The following is a 22,964-nucleotide window of genomic DNA, read 5'->3' as shown; positions in this document are numbered from 1 at the left end:
TATCTATCTATCTATCTATCTATCTATCTATCTATCTATCTATCTATCTATCTGTCTGTCTGTCTGTCTGTCTGTCTGTCTGTCTGACTGTCATCTATGTGTCTGTCTATCTATCTATCTATCTATCTGACTGTCTGTCTGTCTGTCTATCTATCTATCTGACTGTCTGTCTGTCTGTCTGTCTATCTATCTATCTATCTGACTGTCTGTCTGTCTGTCTATCTATCTATCTATCTGTCTGTCATCTATCTGTGTCTATCTATCTATCTATCTATCTATCTATCTATCTATCTATCTATCTATCTATCTATCTATCTATCTATCTATCTGTCTGTCTGTCTGTCTGTCATCTATGTGTCTATCTATCTATCTGACTGTCTGTCTGTCTATCTATCTATCTATCTAGCTATCTATCTATCATCTATCTATCTATCTATCTGTCTGTCATCTATCTGTCTGTCTGTCTATCTATCTATCTATCTATCTGACTGACTGTCTATCTGTCTGTCTGTCTGTCTATCTATCTATCTATCTGTCTGTCTGTCATCTATCTGTCTATCTGACTGACTGACTATCTATCTATCTATCTATCTATCTATCTATCTATCTATCTATCTATCTATCTATCTATCTATCTATCTATCTACCTGTTTATTTATTTATCTAACAACAGTAATAGGCTGGAGGGCATAATAAATCCCTTTTTCCACAGAACTGCTCTTGCTGGTGGTTTTCTACAGAATCATTTGGGTCTGGGCTGCTGTGAGCAGTTACATCTGCCCGGTGGAAACATTCGCTGTCAGAACGTTCTGTCAAACATCTCATCACAAGTACCAAGAGACAAAATCCAGTCTCAGGTCCTGTTAATACTGTGCATTCCCCAGTGCCACCAGACCATAGGAAGACAACTACTGTCCTACTGACATTGTTGCTGAAATACTGAATGCTGGTTATACCACACTGACAAATGCTGCACTGCTGTTTCTTTTTAAATGTAAAAAAAATATTTTTGCTTTAAACATATAATAATAATAATAATTAATAACCAATAAAGCCGTAAAATTTATCGAACTTTTTGTCTCTATTATTATCTTTATATTGTCTCTATTAGTATTATACTACCTTGATAACATGTTCATCATAGAAGAAAAGTATTCAGGTGATTGTGTGTATGAATGATTATGAATTATTTGTTTCTGTTTTTTTTTTTATCTTTCTGTTTGATCAGTTAGCCATGCTGTTGCAGGTATCAGCCGCTTGGTGGTACTGCTGAGCAGGGTAACACTGAATACTCACTTGTCTAATCTGCCATGTAAAATAAATCACAATTACTGTAAATCTCTTTCCAAAGTTAGCTTTTTGAGAAATGAGAACAAAGGTAAATCAGCAAAATCCTAACAAAACGACCATGAAGCTTGCTTTAAGTGCATAAACGTGTCGTTCATTTAAATAAAATAGATTGCTAAGATAAGCAAACCCACCGCACCTTCAATGCAATCACAAACACTCACATACGCACACTTATCCCCTCAGGTCCTGTCTCAGCAGTGTCTCTACATTTAAGCAGCACAGCAAGCAATCAGTCCCCAAGCTTAACAAGTCTCACCACGCTGCAGAAACAACAATTATCCCTATTGTCTCATCGCACCACTTTAGCATTTATCATAAAGACGCATACGAGATTACTGCACCCTGCCATTTCCAGTGCAAAATATGTGTTGTGTCTCTTTATTAATTCAAATATACCTAGTTTATTATTTTTTATTTCATTAAAAGACATGAAAATGCAAGCTTCTTTTGTTTTTAACAATAAAATATTGAACAAAACTATGATTTGAGGAAAAACTTTGAACTAGAATGCAAACACACCATTTTATTTTATTTAGGCCTATTTTTTCAATTTAATTTGAAAAAAAATCGTTTAAAGGGATTGTAGTAATAATACATTAATGTATTTTGATTATATTATTGATACATTCATAAAAGTCATCTTACCCATGTCAGCTATAGTCTTTATGTTTTTAGATGAATAACCCTATAAAATACATGTAAAGCCTCAATACGAAAAGGAAAATTATGACTTTTCCAGGGGCATATTACAGTTTTGCATGGCTGCACGAATGCAAGAGTGAGTTTTGCCTAGAACTAAAACTAGTCTGTAATTCAATGTGTATTCTACAGTCACAACAATGAATGACAGTATAAATCAGTGTAATGAATGTTCAGTCGCCATGATTACTCTCATTTTAAATGGGTTGAATGCTCCCTGCCTTCCATTGTGGTTCTTTAGGAAAATACAGTAGTCACGGATATGTGGGGAAACTTTGCTCGTTGGTTTGCATGATCATGACATTTGAAATTTAAATAGTATGTAAAATAATAAGGCTGGCTATGATAATATTTCTAAAGCTTATGTATGAGCTCATCTTTTGATTTTTTTTTTTTTTGTATGGTTATGTGCCACCTATAAGAAAATCTCCTAAATCTGAATCTGTTTGAATATGGTTAGACCTGTGACCCGACCAACCAGATGTGGCCTCATTTATCTCACCAAATGGAGCCATTTCCTCCATAAATTATTCATATTCACCCACCTATGCAGACACTAATATATATATATATATATATATATACATATATACAGTATCTCACAGAAGTGAGTACACCCTTCACATTTTCATTTTTGTAAATATTTTATTATATCTTTTCATGTGACAACACTGAAGAAATGACACTTTGCTACAATGTAAAGTAGTGAGTGTACAGCTTGTATAACAGTGTAAATTTGCTGTCCCCTCAAAATAACTCAACACAGCCATTAATGTCTAAACTTTATTGTACACTTTATTACTCGTTTTATTTATTTATTTATTTGTTTGTTTAAATGAATTTATAAATTAAATAATTAAAAATGGGATAAAAAAATAGAAGTAGCCTACACATTTAAATTAAATGACTGAAAAAAAAAAAAAAAACGAATTAATGAAATAATGTAGGAAATATGCTTCAAAGGCTGGGAAAAATACGCTGTAAAAAAAAGAAAAAAGTTGAGCGAACTTAAAAAAAATTTTTTTAGCAGCTTCAGCAGATTTTTGAGTTTGCTCAACTTATTTTTGTGGGAGATTCTCACATTTTTGTTGTATAAACTTAAAACGACAAGTTGAGAAAACTCAAAAATCTGCTGAAGCTGGCTGCCTTAAAATTTTAAGTTGGCTCAACTTTTTTTTTTAACAGTGTAAGGCAAGGCAAGGCGAGTTTATTTATATAGCACATTTCATACACAGTGGTAATTCAAAGTGCTTTACATAAAAGGAAGTGAAATAGTCATTAATAACAAGGAATTAAAAATAATAATAATCACAACAATAAAAACAAAGTGATTTAAAAATTGATTTAAAAAGAATTTAAAACATTTAAGAATAGAAAATGATTATACATAGTGCAATCAGTTCAGATGTAGCACAGTGCTCATTCAACAAATGCACAGCTAAACAGATGAGTTGAGTCTGGATTTAAAAGTGGCTAATGTTTTAGCACATCTGATCTCTTCTGGAAGCTGGTTCCAACTGCGGGCGGCATAATAGCTAAAAGTGGACTCCCCTTGTTTTGTGTGAACCCTTGGTATTTCTAACTGATTCGATCCTAATGATCTGAGTGGTCTGTTAGGTTTATATTCAGTGAGCATATCTGCAATGTATTTAGGTTCTAGGCCATTGAGAGATTTATAAACAAGTAAAAGTACTTTAAAATCAATCCTAAATGTAACTGGAAGCCAGTGTAAGGACCTGAGGACTTGTGTAATATGCTCAAATTTTCTGGTTCTAGTCAGAATCCTGGCAGCAGCGTTCTGGATGAGCTGCAGCTGTCTAATGGTCTTCTTTGAAAGGCCGGTGAGGAGACCATTACAATAATCCACCCTGCTGGTGATAAAGGCATGAACCAGTTTCTCCAAGTCTTGACAGGAAACAAAACATCTAATTCTTGCAATGTTTTTGAGATGATAGTATGCTGATTTAGTTACTGCTTTGACATGACTACTGAAACTAAGGTCTTTCTCTAGTATCACCCTAAGATTTTTACTTGGTTTTTAGTTGTTTGACCCCTAGAGTCAAGGTATGCATTCACCTTGAGAGCTTCATCTTTGTTTCCAAATGCAATGACTTCAGTTTTCTCCTTGTTTAACTGAAGAAAGTTCTGGCACATCCAACAGTTTATTTCATCAATGCATTGGTAGAGGGAGTCAATGGGGCTATAGTCATTTGGAGATAAGGCTAGATCTGGGTATCACAATCTGTGTGACCTCTGTAGGGATAAACTAAATAAATAAATAAATAAATAAATACACAAATGAATGATAAAATAATAAAATAAATCTGTCAATGACGAAAACCAGCCATATATTGGACCCGGAAATAACGTCTCTACAGATATAATATAAGTAAGGAATAATTGACTTCGGGCCGTTGGATTATTAGAAAAATAATGCACACCGAGGTGGTGATGCGGTCAGGACGCGAAGCGGAGTGGCTGTTACACCTCCGGTGTGCATTATTTTTCTAATAATCCAACGGCCCGAAGTCAATTATTCCGCTTATACTACAGTTGCCACACCTCAAGACATCGATCAGATGATATATTTCAAGGCATTTGTCCAGTATTTCTACTTAAATCGCTATTGTGAGTAGGATTATTTCTTCCGCATTTCATCCAACGCCTCCGTTGCTAATTCCTAAACGTCATTTTAAACCTATAGTAACGGAGGCTTGAGCCGTTAATAACAGATTAATGCAGTTAATACAGTTAATAACTAAGTTATGAGAGAGAGAGAGAGAGAGAGAGAGAGAAAATTACCTCTGTGCGTCTCTCAACAGTGTTCGGCAGCAATGTCTCTAGTTATAGTGAAACTTAACAGTTACTTCCTTTTCTTCACGAACAGCGCCGTTGTTGTTACCTCGCTTGTAAGAAGTCATGTAGTTTTTAAGTTGTTTACTGATAAAATCGTCAGAGTAGCGCTAACAACATTAGCGCGATGTATGCTAGTGTGCGCAAACTGTAACTGTTAAGTGTGAGCGGTCTGTGAGGGAGAGAGAGCGGGAGAGATAGAGTATGTGCTTCTCCCAAATCAGATTATAATACTGTTTCAGCTATTAAAATAGTTCAGTTTTGTATGTAATGACAAAGTGATTATATTTCGTTTCGGTTTTTTATTAAGTTAATTTAGAAAAATGTTTGGAGCATTTTTTTTTTGTTAGTTAAATAAGTTTTTTCTTTCTTAAAGTGACGACCAAACAGTCAACGAGCGGCAGGCTGATCATAACCTATGTGTGATCAATTTAGCCTTCTCAAATCATCACAACTTGCCTAAAATAAAATCTAGATATACTAAATCAGTTCAAGCATATAACAATGTTTAAACGTTAAACCTAGATAAATGTGCGCTGCATCCAATAGTTTGTCCCCCTGCATGTCCCACCAGACACAGTAATATAATGGATCACTGCACAACGATAAAAGAGGCATATCACTTTGTCCCACGGGCAGCTTTAGGACTCTGATCACTGTTTGGTTCATGTTATACCGACCTACAAGCAGAAACCGAAATCAGCTAAACCTGTTTTAAGGACTGTTAAAAGATGGACTAATGAATCAGAGCGGGATTTACAAGCCTGTTCCTTTCTCACTGATTGGAGTGTTTTTGAATCTGCTGCCACCGATCTGGACGAGCTCACAGAGACTGTAACATCTTATGTCAGTTTCTGTGAGGATATGTGCATTCCTACCAGGACTCATTTAACCTACAACAACGACAAACCGTGGTTCACTGCAAAGCTCAGACAGCTCAGTCAGGCCAAAGAAGATGCTTACAGGAAGGGGGACAAAGTCTTGAATAAACAGGCCAAATACACACTGGAAAAGGAGATCAGAGTGGCAAAGAGCAATTATTCTGAAAAAATAAGGATTCAATTCTCTTCCAGTGACTCAGCATCAGTGTGGAAAGGTCTGAAAGAGATCACCAAAAACTGCTTGCTTATCTGAAGGACATTACTGGACCCTTACTGGATCCTCTTCAGTTTGCCTACAGAGCAAACAGGTCAGTGGACAATGCAGTCAACATGGGACTGGATTATGTTCTGCAACATCTAGACAGACCAGGGACTTATGTGAAGATCATGTTTGTGGACTTCAGCTCAGCTTTTAACACGATCATTCCAAACCTCCTCCAGCCCAAACTAACTCAGCTCTCCGTGCCCACCTCCGTCTGTCAGTGGATCACCAGCTTCCTGACAGACAGGAAAATACACATCCAACACCAGTACAATCAGCACTGGCGCCCCCCAGGGTTGCTTCTTCTCCCCTCTGCTATTCTCCCTCTACACCAACAACTGCACATCTAAAGACCCCTCTGTCAAGCTCCTGAAGTTTGCAGACACCACGCTTATCGGCCTCGTTCAGGACGGTGACAAGTCTGCTTACAGACAGGAGGTTGAGCAGCTGGCTGTCTGGTGCAGTCTTAACAACCTGGAGCTCAACACGCTCAAAAAAGTGGAGATGATCATGGACTTCAGGAGAAACCCCCCTGCTCTCCCCCCACTCACCATCATGAACAGCACTGTGACTGCAGTGGAGACATTCAGGTTCCTGGGCAGCACCATCTCCCAGGACCTGAAGTGGGGCATTCACATTGACTCCATTGTTAAAAAGGCCCAGCAGAGGTTGTACTTCCTTCGCCAGCTGAGGAAGTTCAACCTGCCACAGGAGCTGCTGAAACAGTTCTACTCCGCCATCATTGAATCCGTCCTCTGCACTTCAATAACTGTCTAGTTCAGCTCAGCTACCGAATCTGACCTCAGAAGACTACAGAGGATAGTCCGGACTGCTGAGCAAATCATTGGTACAACCCTCCCCAGTCTCCAAGAACTGTACTTATCCAGAGTGAACAAAAGGGCTGGCAAAATCACTCTGCACCCCTCACATCCAGCACACTCCCTCTTTGAACTGCTGCCGTCTTGGTCAACGCTACAGAGCTCTGAGCTCTGAGCTCCAGAACGACCAGACACAGAAACAGTTTCTTCCCTCAGGCAATCCATCTCATGAACAATAATTGTGGAACACACACTATTTATACACTTATACACTTATTTATCTAACACACATACTTAGTCTACATTTCAGTTTGCACATAATATACCTGTACATACAATTGTCAATTTGTATATTTTTATTCCTTATTTACTTGTTCTATTTTTTCTTCTTCTTTTTTTTTTCTTTTTTTTATCTGTGTTTTTTGTTCTGTTGCTGTCATTCTGTTGCACTGTGGAAGCTTCTGTCACGAAAACAAATTCCTCGTATGTGTAAACATACCTGGCAATAAAGCTCATTCTGATTCTAATTCTGATATATCTGTTAATGCCTAAATAATTTTAATAAAGACAAAAATACAAATAAATAAAATATGATTTTTATTAAAATAAATATATAATTAATAATATATAAATCGTGCAAATAAAATAAAAAATATAAAAATTTAATTAAATAATAAATAACTACTATTATACGTAATGTAAATAAATGTAAATAATTGAAAGCTTATTAAGCTTTTCAGAAATGTCATTAATTAATAATATATAACTGTTAATGCCTAAATAATGTTAATAAAGACAAAAATACAAATAAATAAAATATGATTTTTATTAAAATAAATATATAATTAATAATATATAAATCGTGCAAATAAAATAAAATATTAAAATTTAATTAAATAATAAATAACTACTATTATACGTAATGTAAATAAATGTAAATAATTGAAAGCTTATTAAGCTTTTCAGAAATGTCATTAATTAATAATATATAACTGTTAATGCCTAAATAATGTTAATAAAGACAAAAATACAAATAAATAAAATATTATGCTTTTTATTAAAATAAATATATAATTAATAATATATAAATCGTGCAAATAAAATAAAAACTTATTTAAATTTCATTAAATAATATATAACTACTATTATACGTAATGTAAATAAATGCAAATAATTACAAATATACAAAATAAAATATTATGAAAATATTATGTATTCTGAAAGCGTATTAAGCTTTTCAGAAGTGTCATGAAAATTATTATTTTTATAATTTTTTTCTACGAATTTTTTGGACAGTGAACACTGAAAGTCAGACTTCAGAGCAACCTGGAATCAATATGCGCGTACCCTCGCGTACACGCGTGTGCGCGGGAGCGTGCATTCCAGGCGCGCGGCCGAGGAGGGGATTTATGTATGAAAAGAAACAGGAAACTCCAGCGATCTGTTCGCCACTTTAACAGCAGTGGGAGACGCGGAGCGCGAGACGGGGAGTTAATGACTCAATTTTCACGTTATTTTTAATCAGCCATGGCCGTCAAGGCACTCGACTGATTATTGACACTCTCCGTTTTTATTTTTTCATAACTTGAGAAACTTCAGCGCTGGGAAAACTCGAGTTTGAAGAGACTGTGCGCTGAGAGAGAGAGAGTTGGGCGTGAGACGTCGGGGTGGCTCCTTCATTTAAACCACTTGTGCATGATATTTCTTTCTTCCTCGCATTTTTTTTAGCTTCTTCGACTTCTTATATCGTTTGAAATCGTTTGAAACTCCAGAAAGATGGGGTGCACCCTGAGCTCGGGCGACAAGAGCGCCCAGGAGAGGAGTAAAATGATTGACAAAAACCTGCGCGATGATGGAGAGAAAGCGTCGCGAGAGGTCAAGCTGCTGCTGCTGGGTGAGTTAGCCGCTCCGCTAGTGAATGATTAAGCCCATTAAAGTTCACTTAACAACAAATATAAGACACTTCAGCACCTTTATTTAATATTTCAATAAGCCAGGAGTGGAGAATAAAGAAGTCAAGTGCATATTTATGGACGCTGGAAACTTTTCTTTCCGTACGTTAGTTACCGCGCTGGTGTCTCGGCTAGCATGTGAAGCTAATCCACTCAGTTAACGCTATATCACTCGAGTCATTTAACACCGCTTTTAATAGTTTCGTTGATGTTTCTATACAGTAGAGACGGAATTCTCGCGTAAGTGATTTTATTTGCCTGTTTTCTGTCTTTTATTTTGGCTTTGACCTTTTCAAAGTACTGGTTTGCATATTCTCCGAGTGGCCAGTTAGACGCAAACGGCTCTCTGCTAATCCAGCCAACAAAAGACTAGTTTAATCTAATTTAATCCGAACTGCTTGATTTACTGAGATGGATCTGATAGATTACCATAAACCTCATCCAATTACGATAAATGAGCTTGTGCATATGTAGGGTCCTGCTGGGTGCTTGGAGTAAAGTGGAGAGGATGATGCTAGATGGGCTTAAAAAGTGGTCCTGGTGATTTTACAAATATCTTGAGTCTGGAAAGTCTTAAATTTGAATGTTTGATTTTTAATTTATGTAGGTTTTCCAACACAGCACTTAAATAATCTAGTGTATGTGTGTGTATATATAAAAATTAATCGGTAGATATTGTTCATTTATTTAATTATTTATTTGCATTTAGACCATGGTTATCAGATTTAGAATTTATTATAAATGATAATAATAAAAAAAGCTCCTTTATAGGTTTTGCTTTTGGCTGTGAAATTTTCATATGTGGAGTCTTACAATTTGATGCAGTTGCAGATTATATAAACAATATCTGTTATATCAATATATTTTTTTTTCTTCTATTACCTTGAAGCAGTCGACTTAATTCATTGTTATTTACATAGAGGCCACTTGTTTCTCAGTTTCCGATTCCTGTTTTGCATATGTCTCTTCTGTACTTTTCCAGTATTTGTGTGCAAGCATTTTTTGTGGACATAAAGTAATGAAGCCGAACAATTTATTCGCTTGTGGCGATTGAAACATTTGTTTGCTTTTCTTGATTATCGATGATGTATGCAACTTAAAAACAAAATTTGTTTTACAGAAATGTCACAAACTCTGTAAAGAGAAGCACTTGATGCTGTTTACATGGAGTTTTATTCATTTCGAAGAGCTTGGTATGCCAGTTCCCTTTCAAACAAACATGGTCAACTTTTTGCTTTGTCCATTTTTGCTTTTTCCCATTGGTCCCTCCTTTACTTTCCGTGTAAATTGTTAGAGGCCATAAAACCTGCTCTTACGCCATCAAACTTTAGGGAATTGGTGTCTAATTATCTAGTTAACTGGATTCCCCCTATGTGCTGATTCATTATACGCCTTCTGTGTGCTGCCTTTCTTGGGTTTGTTTGCTTTTTGGCATTGTGGATCAACAGCATATGTTGCTACGCCTGCTGTAAAACAGGCTGGAGTTCCTGTTTAGACTATAGAGGGGACAAATGGTGACTGCCAGGGTTGTTACTAAGAATAAATCCACTGCTGTGAAGAGAAAGTAGCTTCATGGGTGGTTATTCAAAGAATTATGTGTCGCAAAAGCCAATTAGTGTCACAAATGCATATCAAAATGTTGTAGTTGCGTGAAGATGAGCATGTCTTTACGTTATAGAGCGTGTTGATCGTGCGTCTCAGGCAGTTGTTGTCGGTTGCCCAGGAACCAAAGAGCCAGTTCAAATTACAGCATCATAAACGCAGCTGCAGGAGACCAAACAAAAGGTGAAACCAGTGCTTTGGGAGTCAAGTTCAGTGGGTGGCATCAGAAACTCGGATTGATACATCTTAGAATAAAGCGAGCATCGATATAATTGCCATTTCTTATGATTAAGGATTTGAACCAACCCCTGACCCAAGCAACGGGTTTGGCCCACCATCTTAAACAATTGTCTAGCTTCAGTTTGAAAGGTTTCATCTCAAAAGGATCTATAAAGGTGTGGTAACATTTACCATTGCTCTGTGAAATTTAGCAGGAAATTTTGTGGGCATAATTTTAAAATATAATCTGTATAATTTTAAATTTAGTGTAAGGGTGAAACATTTTGCGATGCACAAGTTCTCATGCAAATTCATCGCATTGACAGACAGATGCATTTATCGCCACACTTTTGACACAATTTTTCTGAAATTTTGCTAAATTTCAGTGTCTGCAGTCTTGTTGGTAATATGTGATCACATTTATGAAATTTAGTCAGCAAAAAGTCCATTCTCAGCTGTTAAAACATTTAGTCGTTTGTGAAGTACGGTGCACACAGTTGTTGGTGCGGCTCACTAATTTGCATGAAAAACTCGAACCCGAAGTGAAATCTGTGGGGAGAAATTTGTGCGAAATTCCTAAGTTGAGGTTTCCAAATGACTGCATTTTGCCTGCAAAATTCTTTGAAATTTGACATTTTGAAATTCTTTGACAACTGGAACTATTGATTATCATTTATGAATGCTTTGATATTTCAGGAAGCATTATGGCTTTTGTTGGAGGACGATTAATAGTGTGGATGAACATTAGGTGCCACAAGCCTTTCATCAAGTCATGTGTGAGTTTTATGGGGGTCTCTGGGGTAAATGCAGTGCTCTTGTGTTTGGTCTCCTCGCAGTAGGGTTTGAATCTGTAAGAGAGATGCTGATGTGGCCTAATTGCTGTGTTTGTGCTTTGGGACTGAGAGAAAGAGACGTCCTCCCTTGGGGATGTCCTCAACCACAACTGAGATGGTTAATTGAAACGTTCGCTCGGTGAACGAATGAACTCTAGTCTCACAGAAGGCGGAGAACTGTATGGGAGTATTGAGATTTTCCTGACTGTAGGTAAATTAAAGACCAGCTAGCCTTTTTCTGAAATGGCAGAATTTTAATTGAAAACACTCAAGTTTTTTTTTTTTTTTTTTTATGTCGTGGACCCCCAATTTTTTGTTTTTAATATATATTAGTTTCTTTAGGGTCTTTTTTTTTTTTTTTTAGAAATTAATTCTTTTTTTTTCAGCAAGGATGTTATAAATTTTGCAAAAGATTCAAAAAGTATTAAGCAGCACAATGGTTTTAAACTTTGATAAGAAAGTTTCTTGAGCATAAAATCAGCGTATTAAAATAATTCTGAAGGATCATGTGACACGGAAGACTGAATATTTAGCTTTGCCAACACAGGAAAAATAATATTTTTAAATGGTCTTGTAAAAGACAGTTATTTTAAATTTCAATGATATAATATTACACAATATCTACAATATTACTGCTTTTACTTAGATCAACTGAATGCAGCCTAAGTGAGCGCACAATTTCTCAAGAGCATAAAAGAAAAACATACTGTCCCCAAAATTGTGTATGAACACTGATAAAAAGGATTTTGTGGTTAAGTAAATACTACAGAAAAACAAATGTAGTTTCTACATTAAATAAATTAGTTCAGGCAAGAATTTAAATAAGAGTAAATTCAATATTAATACTCAATTTAAGCTTGTAGAATTTAAAGTTTGAACTTTTATGTATATTTTACTTGGAATTGTTATTTTTACAAATATTGTTTAAGTAAATATCAACGTCATGATCCCGTTGTTCCCATCATGCACTTGGGCATGAATAATTAAGGATTTTTATTTATTTTTTGCTGTTTTCGAGATGTATTTAGTAGAGGTCGACCGATTCATCGGCACCGATAGTTGATTGCCACAACTATCGGTTATCAGCAAAAATCCATGCCGATAGTTTTCCAGTTTGCAACCGTTGCTGGAGTGGCTGAGAAGGATCCGCTGGCATTATACAGTACGAGAGCAGCCTCTAGAGGCGGAAATCACTGACAGCACGTGTTGTTTTTGACACGTGACACTGCGCGCTGCACAGAGCGGGAAACTCCAGACTCGCATTTAAATACAGCTGACAGAAAAGCCAGCCGCGGAACAGTGCGTCATTCACATAGTTTTCTATTAAATTACATTATATTTTTCCCAAATCGTTGTGAATGTACATAATGACTTCACCCTAGGCTATAAATTATGTATTGTGCATTTTTCAGCAAAACGTTTGTCTTTCTGTGGCTCTAATAAAGTCTGTATGCTTCATATAGAGAGCTGTAATACAGATCGCGCTTTCTCTTTCCGCTTGCTCTGTTTTTTTTAAACACCGAACTTCAAACTCATTTATGCCACATTGTTCATTCTTGAAGCAAACTTATGTCCGTTTGGTGATTTAAATAAATTGTTTTAGACCACTACTTGATTTGAACACAAAGCGTCTGGCGTGTGTGTGTGAGATACCTCTGAGTTCTCCTAGACGCAGCGCTGCGCTTTTGCCCAGTGTGTGACTAACCTTTTTTTTGATTAGATAATTATCAAGTGTTAAAAAATAAAAGCAAATAAAGTGTTTGAGTACACATACATCCATATGTATGTAATTTTAATGCTATGGCCTTGTGTAGAGCATGGCTGTTGAAATTAAATGGTAAATAAGAGTCCATTCGTAGCATTAATGAAAACTGTAGAAGTATTGTTCCTTGTTAGAGTTTGTTCATTTCAACATTCACTATTAGCTACTAATAGGCTACATTTTTATATTTTAAAGTTTCTTCTTTTAACATTAGCAAACTATGAAATAACTTTTAATGATCAATATAGTAAATAATATTAATATTTTTTTTATTCATTTACAAAGTATGGTTCAGTACTGTTGCTGCTTTTTTTTTTTTTTTTAAATAGTAAAGCACTAGCTCTCTTTCAGTATTTTGAAAACTATCGGTTGATTAATCGGTATCGGCCAGTGTGGTCCAACCTAGCTATAGGTATCGGTAAAATCCACTATCGGTCGACCTCTAGTATTTAGGCTGTTTTGTGGTTGCTTTTGTTGTTGGGTTAAGTAACTTGCTGTTTTGTGACATCTGGAGTTCATTTTTTACTCAAAATAACCCATTCATAATCAAACTCTATTCACTGATTGTCACAGTCATTGTGTATGATGTGCCAAGTATTCAGGTCTCTGTGTTCATTCAATTAATAACTGTATTGAGTCAACATATTACCTTAAAATGAATAACGGGCAGTCTACTTGCTTACATACGTGCTTGTAACTTAACCACATGCTTTATATTCATTTTATTTTCATTTTTTCCCCAGTGCTATGTTGTTTGAGTAAAGTTTACAAACCGTGACTGAGTGAAATGTATTGGAGTATTATAGGGTAAACTTAAAATAATTAAGTAGAAATTACTCGTCAAACTCTACCTGGCCACGTTAAATTTACTTATTTCCTTTACTAATTTTATATAACTTAGTTAAGCAGATTTTACTTAATTCCGTATTTGAATTTTACTTAAATATGCATGCAAAAACTTGCAAAATAAAAATGAAGTAAATTTAACATTTTTTTCAGTGAACTATAGTGTATTTTCAAAAAAATTTATGTTGTCTTAAATATATTAACACACTTGACAGCCTTAAATATTTTTTTTAGGGATGCACCGGTTGACCGGCCATAAATCGGAACCGGCCGGTTGCCGATCGCACATTATAAGCAAAAACCGTCCGGTTCCGATTTATTGCGGGTCAACCGGTGCATCCCTAAAAAAAATATTTAAGGCTGTCAAATGTGTTTTTTTTGTCTTTTTTCCGGTCGATTTTTCCAGAAGTGCGCCCGCGTGCACGGACTACATTTGTAGGCCTAATCATTCGCGAACATGTAATTTGTGTGGAAGTATTTCAAAATCTGTGCGCAGGACGTGAAGTTTGCAATCTGCAATGTCTGCAAAGGACAAGTTAATCGCGGACAAATAAGAGCCGCTTTCCTGCGCTCGCTGAAGTTGCGCGAGCATACCTGTCCGCGCCCTGCACAAGCTTAAACAGTGAACATTTGTTTCGAAACCGACTTACTTGTGACAAAGCTGAAATGCTTGTTTTTGTAAAGAAGAACTCCTATGCACTTTTGAAAAACCAGAAGTAAACATCAGTTCTGTAAGATATAGGATGATTAGGCCTATTTTTTTTTATTTTACCTTAAAATTACATTGACTTAATTTGATTTAAAAATCACCTGCTGTAGCATCTTTGTTTTACTCGTTGCACTAAACATTATTTTATTTAACATTTTGGAATAATATATTCATATAGCCAACTTTGGTTTTATTTAGTTTCACTGGTAAAGACCTTTTTTTTTCTTCATACCAAATTTAAAAATGAAAACACATGCTGAATGCTGATTAAGTAACATCTTTGTTTGAAGTGTTGAATGTGTTTTGATTGTGCTGTTTGGATTGTGGAACTATGTTGCCTTTAAAATTACATGGTTACAGTTAATGTTTTCATTTAAGGCCAGTTTATAGATTCAACCCAATTTAAAAACAAAAGCTAAATGCTTTTGTCAGTACCTATGTTTGTATTGAATGTAGCCTACTTACTGTGCAGTTACTGCTGTTAATTTCAGATGGTTACAGTTATTTTCAATAGCCAAAACCCAGTTTGGTCTGTTAAATACCAAATAAACATCTTGTTTATGTATACTTTCATTCTTTCTTGTTTGTTGCTTTGATTTAAAAAAATCGGTATCGGAATTGGCCATGAAAAATCATGATCGTGCATCACTAATTTTTTTTCCCTTTTAATTTTTTGCATTACCCCTTTGTGACCCTCTGGGACCTCAGTTTGAAATCCCCCATTTGAAATAACTGTTTCTAAAGATTTTGATTCTTATATTTGCTGTCTGTTGCCTGCAGTCAAACCTGCGCTGACATACTCAACTAAACGTATAGCTAATCTGTTTACAATAGCCTGTCTGTAATCCCATTACAGTGAGGTGACGTTTAATTAATCCATTAAGATTAACACCTACACACTTCCTCACATCACTGCTGATTGTTAAAGCCGGTTGCTTTTATTCCTCTTGTTAACATACAGGGGAGTGAACTATCCTCTTAATGAGGCTAAATAGTCTCAGTTTTGTAGATTGTTGGTTCGGGCCATTTCCCATGACATCAGTTGTTCCCCCACTTCCCTTTATTTTTATATCACTTGTTTGTCATCATGTGAGTGGCAAGGATGCAACATGACGATATAATTTCAAGTTTGAAGTTGATAATGTCTTCTCCCCACCCAGTTATTACTTGTGGTGAAATCAAAGGAAACTCCCACTCAATCTGATACCAACAAATACTTTTGCTGAGATGGCAGAAGCCACGAATGCTTGATCCTTCAGAGTCAGATCCTTATACTCTTTTAAGGAGCAGGGAAGGATCTGGAATGTTTGGGTGTGTGTCCATCTGGCTAACACACTCTTTCTTTCTCTTGCAGGAGCTGGTGAATCTGGAAAGAGTACAATTGTCAAACAGATGAAGTAAGTTTCAACCCCTATTATGTCATCCTAGTTTCGTAATGTTTAGAAGTCACGCAGGATGTAAGCGATAGCAGTGTTTATTTAAATTACATGTGAATTACATAATCCTTCTATTATGGACATGGCTTATTAAGGGACTTCCCTGCATTTGTCAGGCTTTTATAACTTTTGAGCATTTTAAACATCCTCAGAGTCATTAGAATTAAGCAACAGGGCAGATGTAGTGATATATCTTCACTTTATTATTTTTTTGGCTCAGCACGGTCTATATTTGCAATATACTTGCCAGGAACTATTAGCTTTATTACTTGAATTAATGCCATTGTCTTTTCTCCCACAGGATCATCCATGAAGCAGGCTACTCAGAGGAAGAGTGCAAACAGTACAGAGCCGTGGTCTACAGCAACACCATCCAGTCCATCATCGCCATCATAAGGGCCATGGGCCGCCTGAAGATTGACTTTGCGGATCCTGGGCGGGCTGTAAGTGCTGTTGTTTTAATGTAAAGTAGGGTTAAATGCAGGTCACTTATTTATGTAATGCTGAAGTATCAAAGGAAATCAAGATGCATTCGATTGGCTGTTTTGCAGGATGACGCAAGGCAGCTGTTTGTGCTGGCCGGCTCTGCGGATGAAGGATACATGACGAGCGAGCTGTCAGGAATCATCCAGCGCCTGTGGAAGGATGGTGGCGTTCAGGCTTGCTTCAGTCGCTCCAGAGAGTACCAGCTCAATGACTCGGCTTCATAGTGAGTGTCTTTTAGCTTTTTTGGCTCCTTTTTTTTTTTTCCCTGCACAGCCCGTTTCCCACATAATGACTTTTGCGCTCTCCACATAATCCAGCTCCATTTCCATTGTGGCTGCTGAACACGTCAATGGTTCGTGTACTGCGTGTGGATATTGCGTTTACATTGAGTTATTATTGACATTATTCCATCCATTATGGTTCATGATTCAAATATGCTTTATGCAAACTTTTCAAAAATGCAAATTTGTCCTGTGTTCTCCAAGCATGCTGTGAACCCTTACCTTTTGCATACAACCAAGATGAATAAGACGTATTCACAATAGACAATTTTATGACATAATAAAAATGAGATGTGTCTAGGAAATCAAATTTAGAATTAATATATGCTGCTTTTCTAATGTTTGGGGTCAGTAAGATTATTTGAATGTTTTTGAAAGAAGTCTACATGGTAACACTTTACTTGAAGCCTTTATGCATTATAAAGGGTTATTAAAGGGTATAATGCCTTATAATTATTCATAATATACTGTGTAATAGATTATATCTTGCTTTAAATAATTATAATGCGTAGAGTAATAATGAGTTGAAGTGTTATAATTAACTGTGGTTACAATTATTCATGAGATTGTACAGTGCAATATCCAATGTAATTAGATGCTATTTACACCAAGTGAAAATAGCAGGATTTCCTTAGCGAAATGCTATTTACACTAAGTGCAAATAGCTATAGATCCTATTTACACTGTTAAAATTAAGATTTTATAGCAATTATCTGCACCTCAGTATTGTAGTATGTTATAAAACAGATGCAATAACAATGTATTGAGTGCAAATCATAAATTGAATTCAGATTATTTAATAAATGCCACAATAAAGCCCTCCCTACACCTACCCTAACCCTACCCGATACTTTATTTTCGACTTTTCGATTATTTTTTGAAAATAAATGCCTTTCTGACATAAGGTATTTAAAAAGAGGAGAAAAAAGTTCGGCAAAAGGTGGATTTGAACTCCGATCGATCACATCAAAAAGACTACGTCACTCACTTTACCATCTACACCACTGGAGATCTTGTTTGACAGTCGTCTTTTGTAGTGTTGACTAGCCCAATCACACGTTGGTGGGCGGAGTTAGTGTAAATGGCCTCTGCCAACAAGGCAGGCTATTTGCACTTAGTGTAAATGGACACTCAGATTAAAAATGTATCTGATTATGATAGTATCTGGAACATTATAATTTAAAATATCTGCTTTCTATTTTAAAATGTAATTTGTTGCTGTGATGGCAAGGCTGAATTTTCAGCATCATTACTCCAGTCTTCAGTGTCACATGATTTCTATGCCGATTTGCTGCTCAAGACACATTTCTATTTATTAATGTTGAACAGTTGTACTGCTTAATTTGTGGAAACAGATAAATTTTTTTTCAGGATTCTTGGGTGAATGGAAAGTTCAAAAGAGCAGCATTTAATAGAAATAGAAATCGAATCTAATTTAATGCATCCTTTCTGAAATGTTTTTTTAAACAACAAAAAAAACACTAAATTTTAAAAATCTGAAGAAACAAAGTTCTGCTAGATCAGAAACTTGGTTCATCTGTATTAAATCAAATTCACCTGATAATTAATTTCTTTTAAAGTCACAGAACCGATGAAAAATGCCGATTTATTTTTGGCGTCTTTTTTTTTTTTTGGCCTTTATGAGAGGACAGTTAGGCTTCAAACTCAGGGATGCCTGTAACCCAACCTGTAGAAATAATTTCACCTTAAAGTCATCAAATAGATTTTGAAAAACTTTCTAATCAGCTGAACTGTGTATTTCCCTCTCTAGCTACCTGAATGACCTAGACAGAATATCCAGTTCTTCCTATGTCCCGACTCAGCAAGATGTCCTGAGGACCAGGGTGAAGACAACTGGTATTGTAGAGACCCACTTCACTTTCAAGGACCTTCACTTCAAGTGAGTATTGCAATCCACGGTTAAATCCATTTTTTTGAGACGCGCAATACCTGAGAGTGTGACTGTTTGATGTGTGCATGAATCATGTGCCCGCTTTCAGTTGAGTCATCTGTTTATGCTCTATTTTTATCATAGTCTTTGTTGGATAAGCTTGTCTGATCAAAATCATACATAGACTAAACCAGTATTTACCAGAATTCCTTGTAAATGTCATTGCGTTCAGTGTGACTCTCCCAGAGTGCGTCTCACCACCCACATCTCCTGTACTTTCAGAATGTTTGATGTGGGCGGCCAGAGATCTGAGAGGAAGAAATGGATCCACTGTTTTGAGGGAGTGACCGCCATCATCTTCTGCGTGTCTCTCAGCGACTATGACCTCGTCCTGGCTGAAGATGAGGAAATGGTGAGCACTCAAATAAGATCTCTTTCAGTGTCAGCATCACATGTATCACGAGACAGAAACTGCCTTTTAAAGTTCCTCCCAAACAGTGCTTTATTTCTCATCTTTTAGAACCGAATGCATGAGAGTATGAAGCTGTTTGACAGCATCTGCAACAACAAGTGGTTCACGGATACTTCCATCATCCTGTTTCTCAACAAGAAGGATCTGTTTGACGACAAGATCAAAAGAAGCCCACTTACTATTTGTTTCCCAGAGTATACTGGTATGAACAGCTTAAAATTCCTGTTTCTTATTTTAAGTACAATTTGTATTGTAATACTTTATAGTATTTTATAGAATATTTTGTATTCTAGACAAATAAGAGAAAAATAAAATGTTACTCTTAAATTTGAGTTTAAATAAATATATATGCACGCGTGTATGTGTTTGTGTATATATATAAATGCATATATTTTAATTGCTTAACTTGACGTACTTAAATAACTAAGATTAAGCTGAAATAAAAACGACAAACTATATAGACAAACCAAATACTACTAAAAATAACACAACAAAATTGCTTAAAATCGAAAAGAAAACAAAAATATCATTTTCTCAATGATACTAAAATAACTCAAATGCCTAAAATAGTATATTATAAATGTATATATCAGTATTATTTTAATATCGATATTATTTTGAATTAGTTTAATATAGAAATAGTATAGACAGACAGTAAAATATATTATAGAAAATGTAATAGTATTTTTTTTCCCTATAATATTATGAAATAATATAAATATTATATATTAATATATGACTTAATATACTTTGTGTATTTCTCCATATTAATTGTGTGAATCTCTCTACAAGGATCCAGCACGTATGAGGACGCAGCCGCTTACATTCAGTGTCAGTTTGAGGACCTGAATAAGAGAAAGGACACCAAAGAGATCTACTCCCACTTCACCTGCGCCACTGACACCAAGAACGTGCAGTTCGTCTTTGACGCAGTCACTGACGTCATCATCAAAAACAACCTTAAGGACTGTGGGCTCTTCTAAAACGAGCCATCTCGCTGGTGAGCAGCAGCACAACGGATTCATTTTTAATTCATTCATCGACATGATTTTGGTAATGGTTTATTTATCCACTAAATGTTCTCTTTCACAGCGTGACTGCGAGTGGCCTAATGGGATATCTTTGGGAGAACCAGAGCAGGAGGAAGGTCAACCATGAACCTGAATGCGTTACTTAACTTTTATATTTATGTTCTCCAAACCTTTTTTTTTTTTTTTTTTAGCGCATTTTAGGAAAAAAAAGCATTTTGTGTAAAATATTTGTATAACTGTAATTGTTGCTGGAGTTTTTCACAGTTTTAGACGTTGATTTTACAGGTCCTTTTTTTAAGGGTATTTTTCATTCAATGGGATTTCGGGAACATCATTCTGTCGCTTTCTGTCTTTAAGGTCATGTGCCTTGCAGTTAATGTTGCAGTGCTTTTTTTTTCCCCCCACTTCAGCTATGTTAAATAAGCTGATATTTATCCACACAGCTTTCATCTGTTCAGTAGTAGTCTAGACTATGAAAGCAAGATATTTTTGAGACCAAACACCTGTGGGAGCTGTGAATTCAATGAGGAAAAAATCCAAGCATGTCAGAATAGTTCTGAAAACCCGAGTTCAAATGTCATTACCAGTGTGCGTGTTTTCAGATTTGCCTGTGATTGGAATGATGGAAAAACTGTGGTGAGCCTGAAATTTGATGATGAATTGGTTCCTCTGCACCTGCAAATCATGAACTGTTTTAATGGAGAACTTGGCAAAAGGTCAACATTTTGCTGCTTTTTTTTTTATTGATCAAAGGGAACCATTTTTGAATCCATTAAAAGGGACCAAAGAATTTATCTTCAGAATTCCTGTAAAACTTTCCTTTTTGCACTAGGTTCACATAACCATGTTACATAACACATGATTTGACAACCTGTACAATGTAATGTCATATAGAAGCCCTCAGTAGGAGGCTTTTCTGTTAGTAACATGATCAATTAAAATGGTTTTAAAATTCACATCCCTTTAATGTAGGTTCTCATTGGATGGGAACAAATGTTGACTAATATTCACTATTTTGCTAATAAAAATGCTGTTGAAATAACGGCATCCTGAAATAAGATTTTCAAGAGTTTTTTTTCTTCACTTTTTGTGCAAATGGTCCATTCCATAAGTGTTCATTAAATAGCAATCTTCAACCTCATATGCACACAAAAACCACATTTGAGAGTGTTTTTGCTTTAAATAGAGGTTTTTGAAGTGTATGAAATGTTCATAAATCAATATACCCCCACCACAGGAATATGCTGTAAGAGCTCTTGCTTCACACAGTGTTGCTTAAAGCATGGGAGCATACTGCACTCTTGTGGCGATGACAGGAAAGGGAGAAACTTGTTTCCCATTGGCAGTTGTGTGTCATGTATAACATGCAGGCAAGTTATTTGAATGAATTTAGGCTAAGCTTTAGGACTGATGGGAAATTGCTGCAAAGATTTATTTATTTACAGATAGAAATCTGTATAAAGCAGGGTTGTTTTATTTAACTAAAACCATAAAAAGTTAATTACTTGGAAATAATGTTTGCAGGGGGAAAAAGGTAATTAAAAAATAAAATACCCAACCTCATTTCATTGAATTGCAGAGGCAACATTTCTTAATGTATCATTTAATTTAACTTGATGTACTAATATATCTAAACCTGAAATAATAAATAAAATTATATCATTTAAAAAAAAAAAAATCTATATAAACACAACACAAAATATCCAAAAATAATGCAACAAAATTACAAAAACTTTTAAATTAAAAGCATAGTAATTAAAAAAAAAAGTATATATATATATTGTGTGTAAACATTTTCTTTTATAATTTAAAATTTGATGGCATTTATAATTTTCTGTAATAAATATTTCTTCAGTTCTTAAAATAACTTTTTTTTTTTTTGGAACCTTTTCCACTGTAAAGAACCTTTTGTTTCCATGGATGTTAAAGGTTCTTCATGTTACCATAGATGCCAATAAAGAACATATCTGTCTATCTGTACACCCAAGTAATTCTCACCTTGTTCCTAATTTATATAATGGATGACTTCCCGTTTGAAAAACTGGCTTAAATTGTATTAAATTAAATTATTTGCACTAAATCTGGATTCATGTGTTGTGACACACTCTCTAATAAAGTGTAAAACCACACAGTACCGATCTCCAACCTTCACCACAACTGACTTACAGCATTAGATCATCCACATCACCATGTGGCCCATGCAGGCTCTATTTTAGGGTAAGTTTGGGATTTAGATGTAAGTGATTTGACTATTCTCTCAGACTCCCGGGGAGATCAAACGGACGGCTAATACAGTGGGAGAAAAGAGATGGAGAACCTGATCAAAAGAATCCATACTTTACTACACCAGACCTCCAATATCCTGATCAGATGCAGCATCAGGGCTTTGTAACAGCTCTGTCTGTTTGATCAGATGACACCTCTTCTCTTAGGAAATGACTGATCATTTAAAAGGCCTGTGAGACATTACAGATGACTGACCATTTTAGCAACTTAATTCCACTCTGTATACTTTGTAGATGGCAAATGGGTGCAATTCTTTTTTTGCATATTGCATGTGCCAAGCCACAATAGCTTTTAG

General features: G+C 35.6%; 1 protein-coding gene across 1 annotated transcript; it reads left to right on the top strand.

Moving 5' to 3' along the window:
* The first annotated feature begins 8,283 nt into the window (after positions 1–8,283).
* gnaia (guanine nucleotide binding protein (G protein), alpha inhibiting activity polypeptide a) lies at positions 8,284–21,443 on the top strand. Its single transcript, XM_058767372.1, has 9 exons — positions 8,284–8,757; positions 16,141–16,183; positions 16,524–16,665; positions 16,774–16,931; positions 18,761–18,889; positions 19,163–19,292; positions 19,401–19,554; positions 20,145–20,352; positions 20,445–21,443. Exons 1-8 carry the CDS (start codon positions 8,640–8,642, stop codon positions 20,333–20,335), a joined length of 1,065 nt encoding a protein of 354 aa, XP_058623355.1. The 5' UTR covers positions 8,284–8,639; the 3' UTR covers positions 20,336–20,352; positions 20,445–21,443.
* The last annotated feature ends 1,521 nt before the right edge of the window (positions 21,444–22,964 follow it).

This window comes from Onychostoma macrolepis, chromosome 25 (genome assembly GCF_012432095.1).
Source record: "Onychostoma macrolepis isolate SWU-2019 chromosome 25, ASM1243209v1, whole genome shotgun sequence".
In the NCBI taxonomy this organism is placed as follows: domain Eukaryota; kingdom Metazoa; phylum Chordata; class Actinopteri; order Cypriniformes; family Cyprinidae; genus Onychostoma; species Onychostoma macrolepis.
This window is presented reverse-complemented; position numbering and strand designations above follow the sequence as displayed.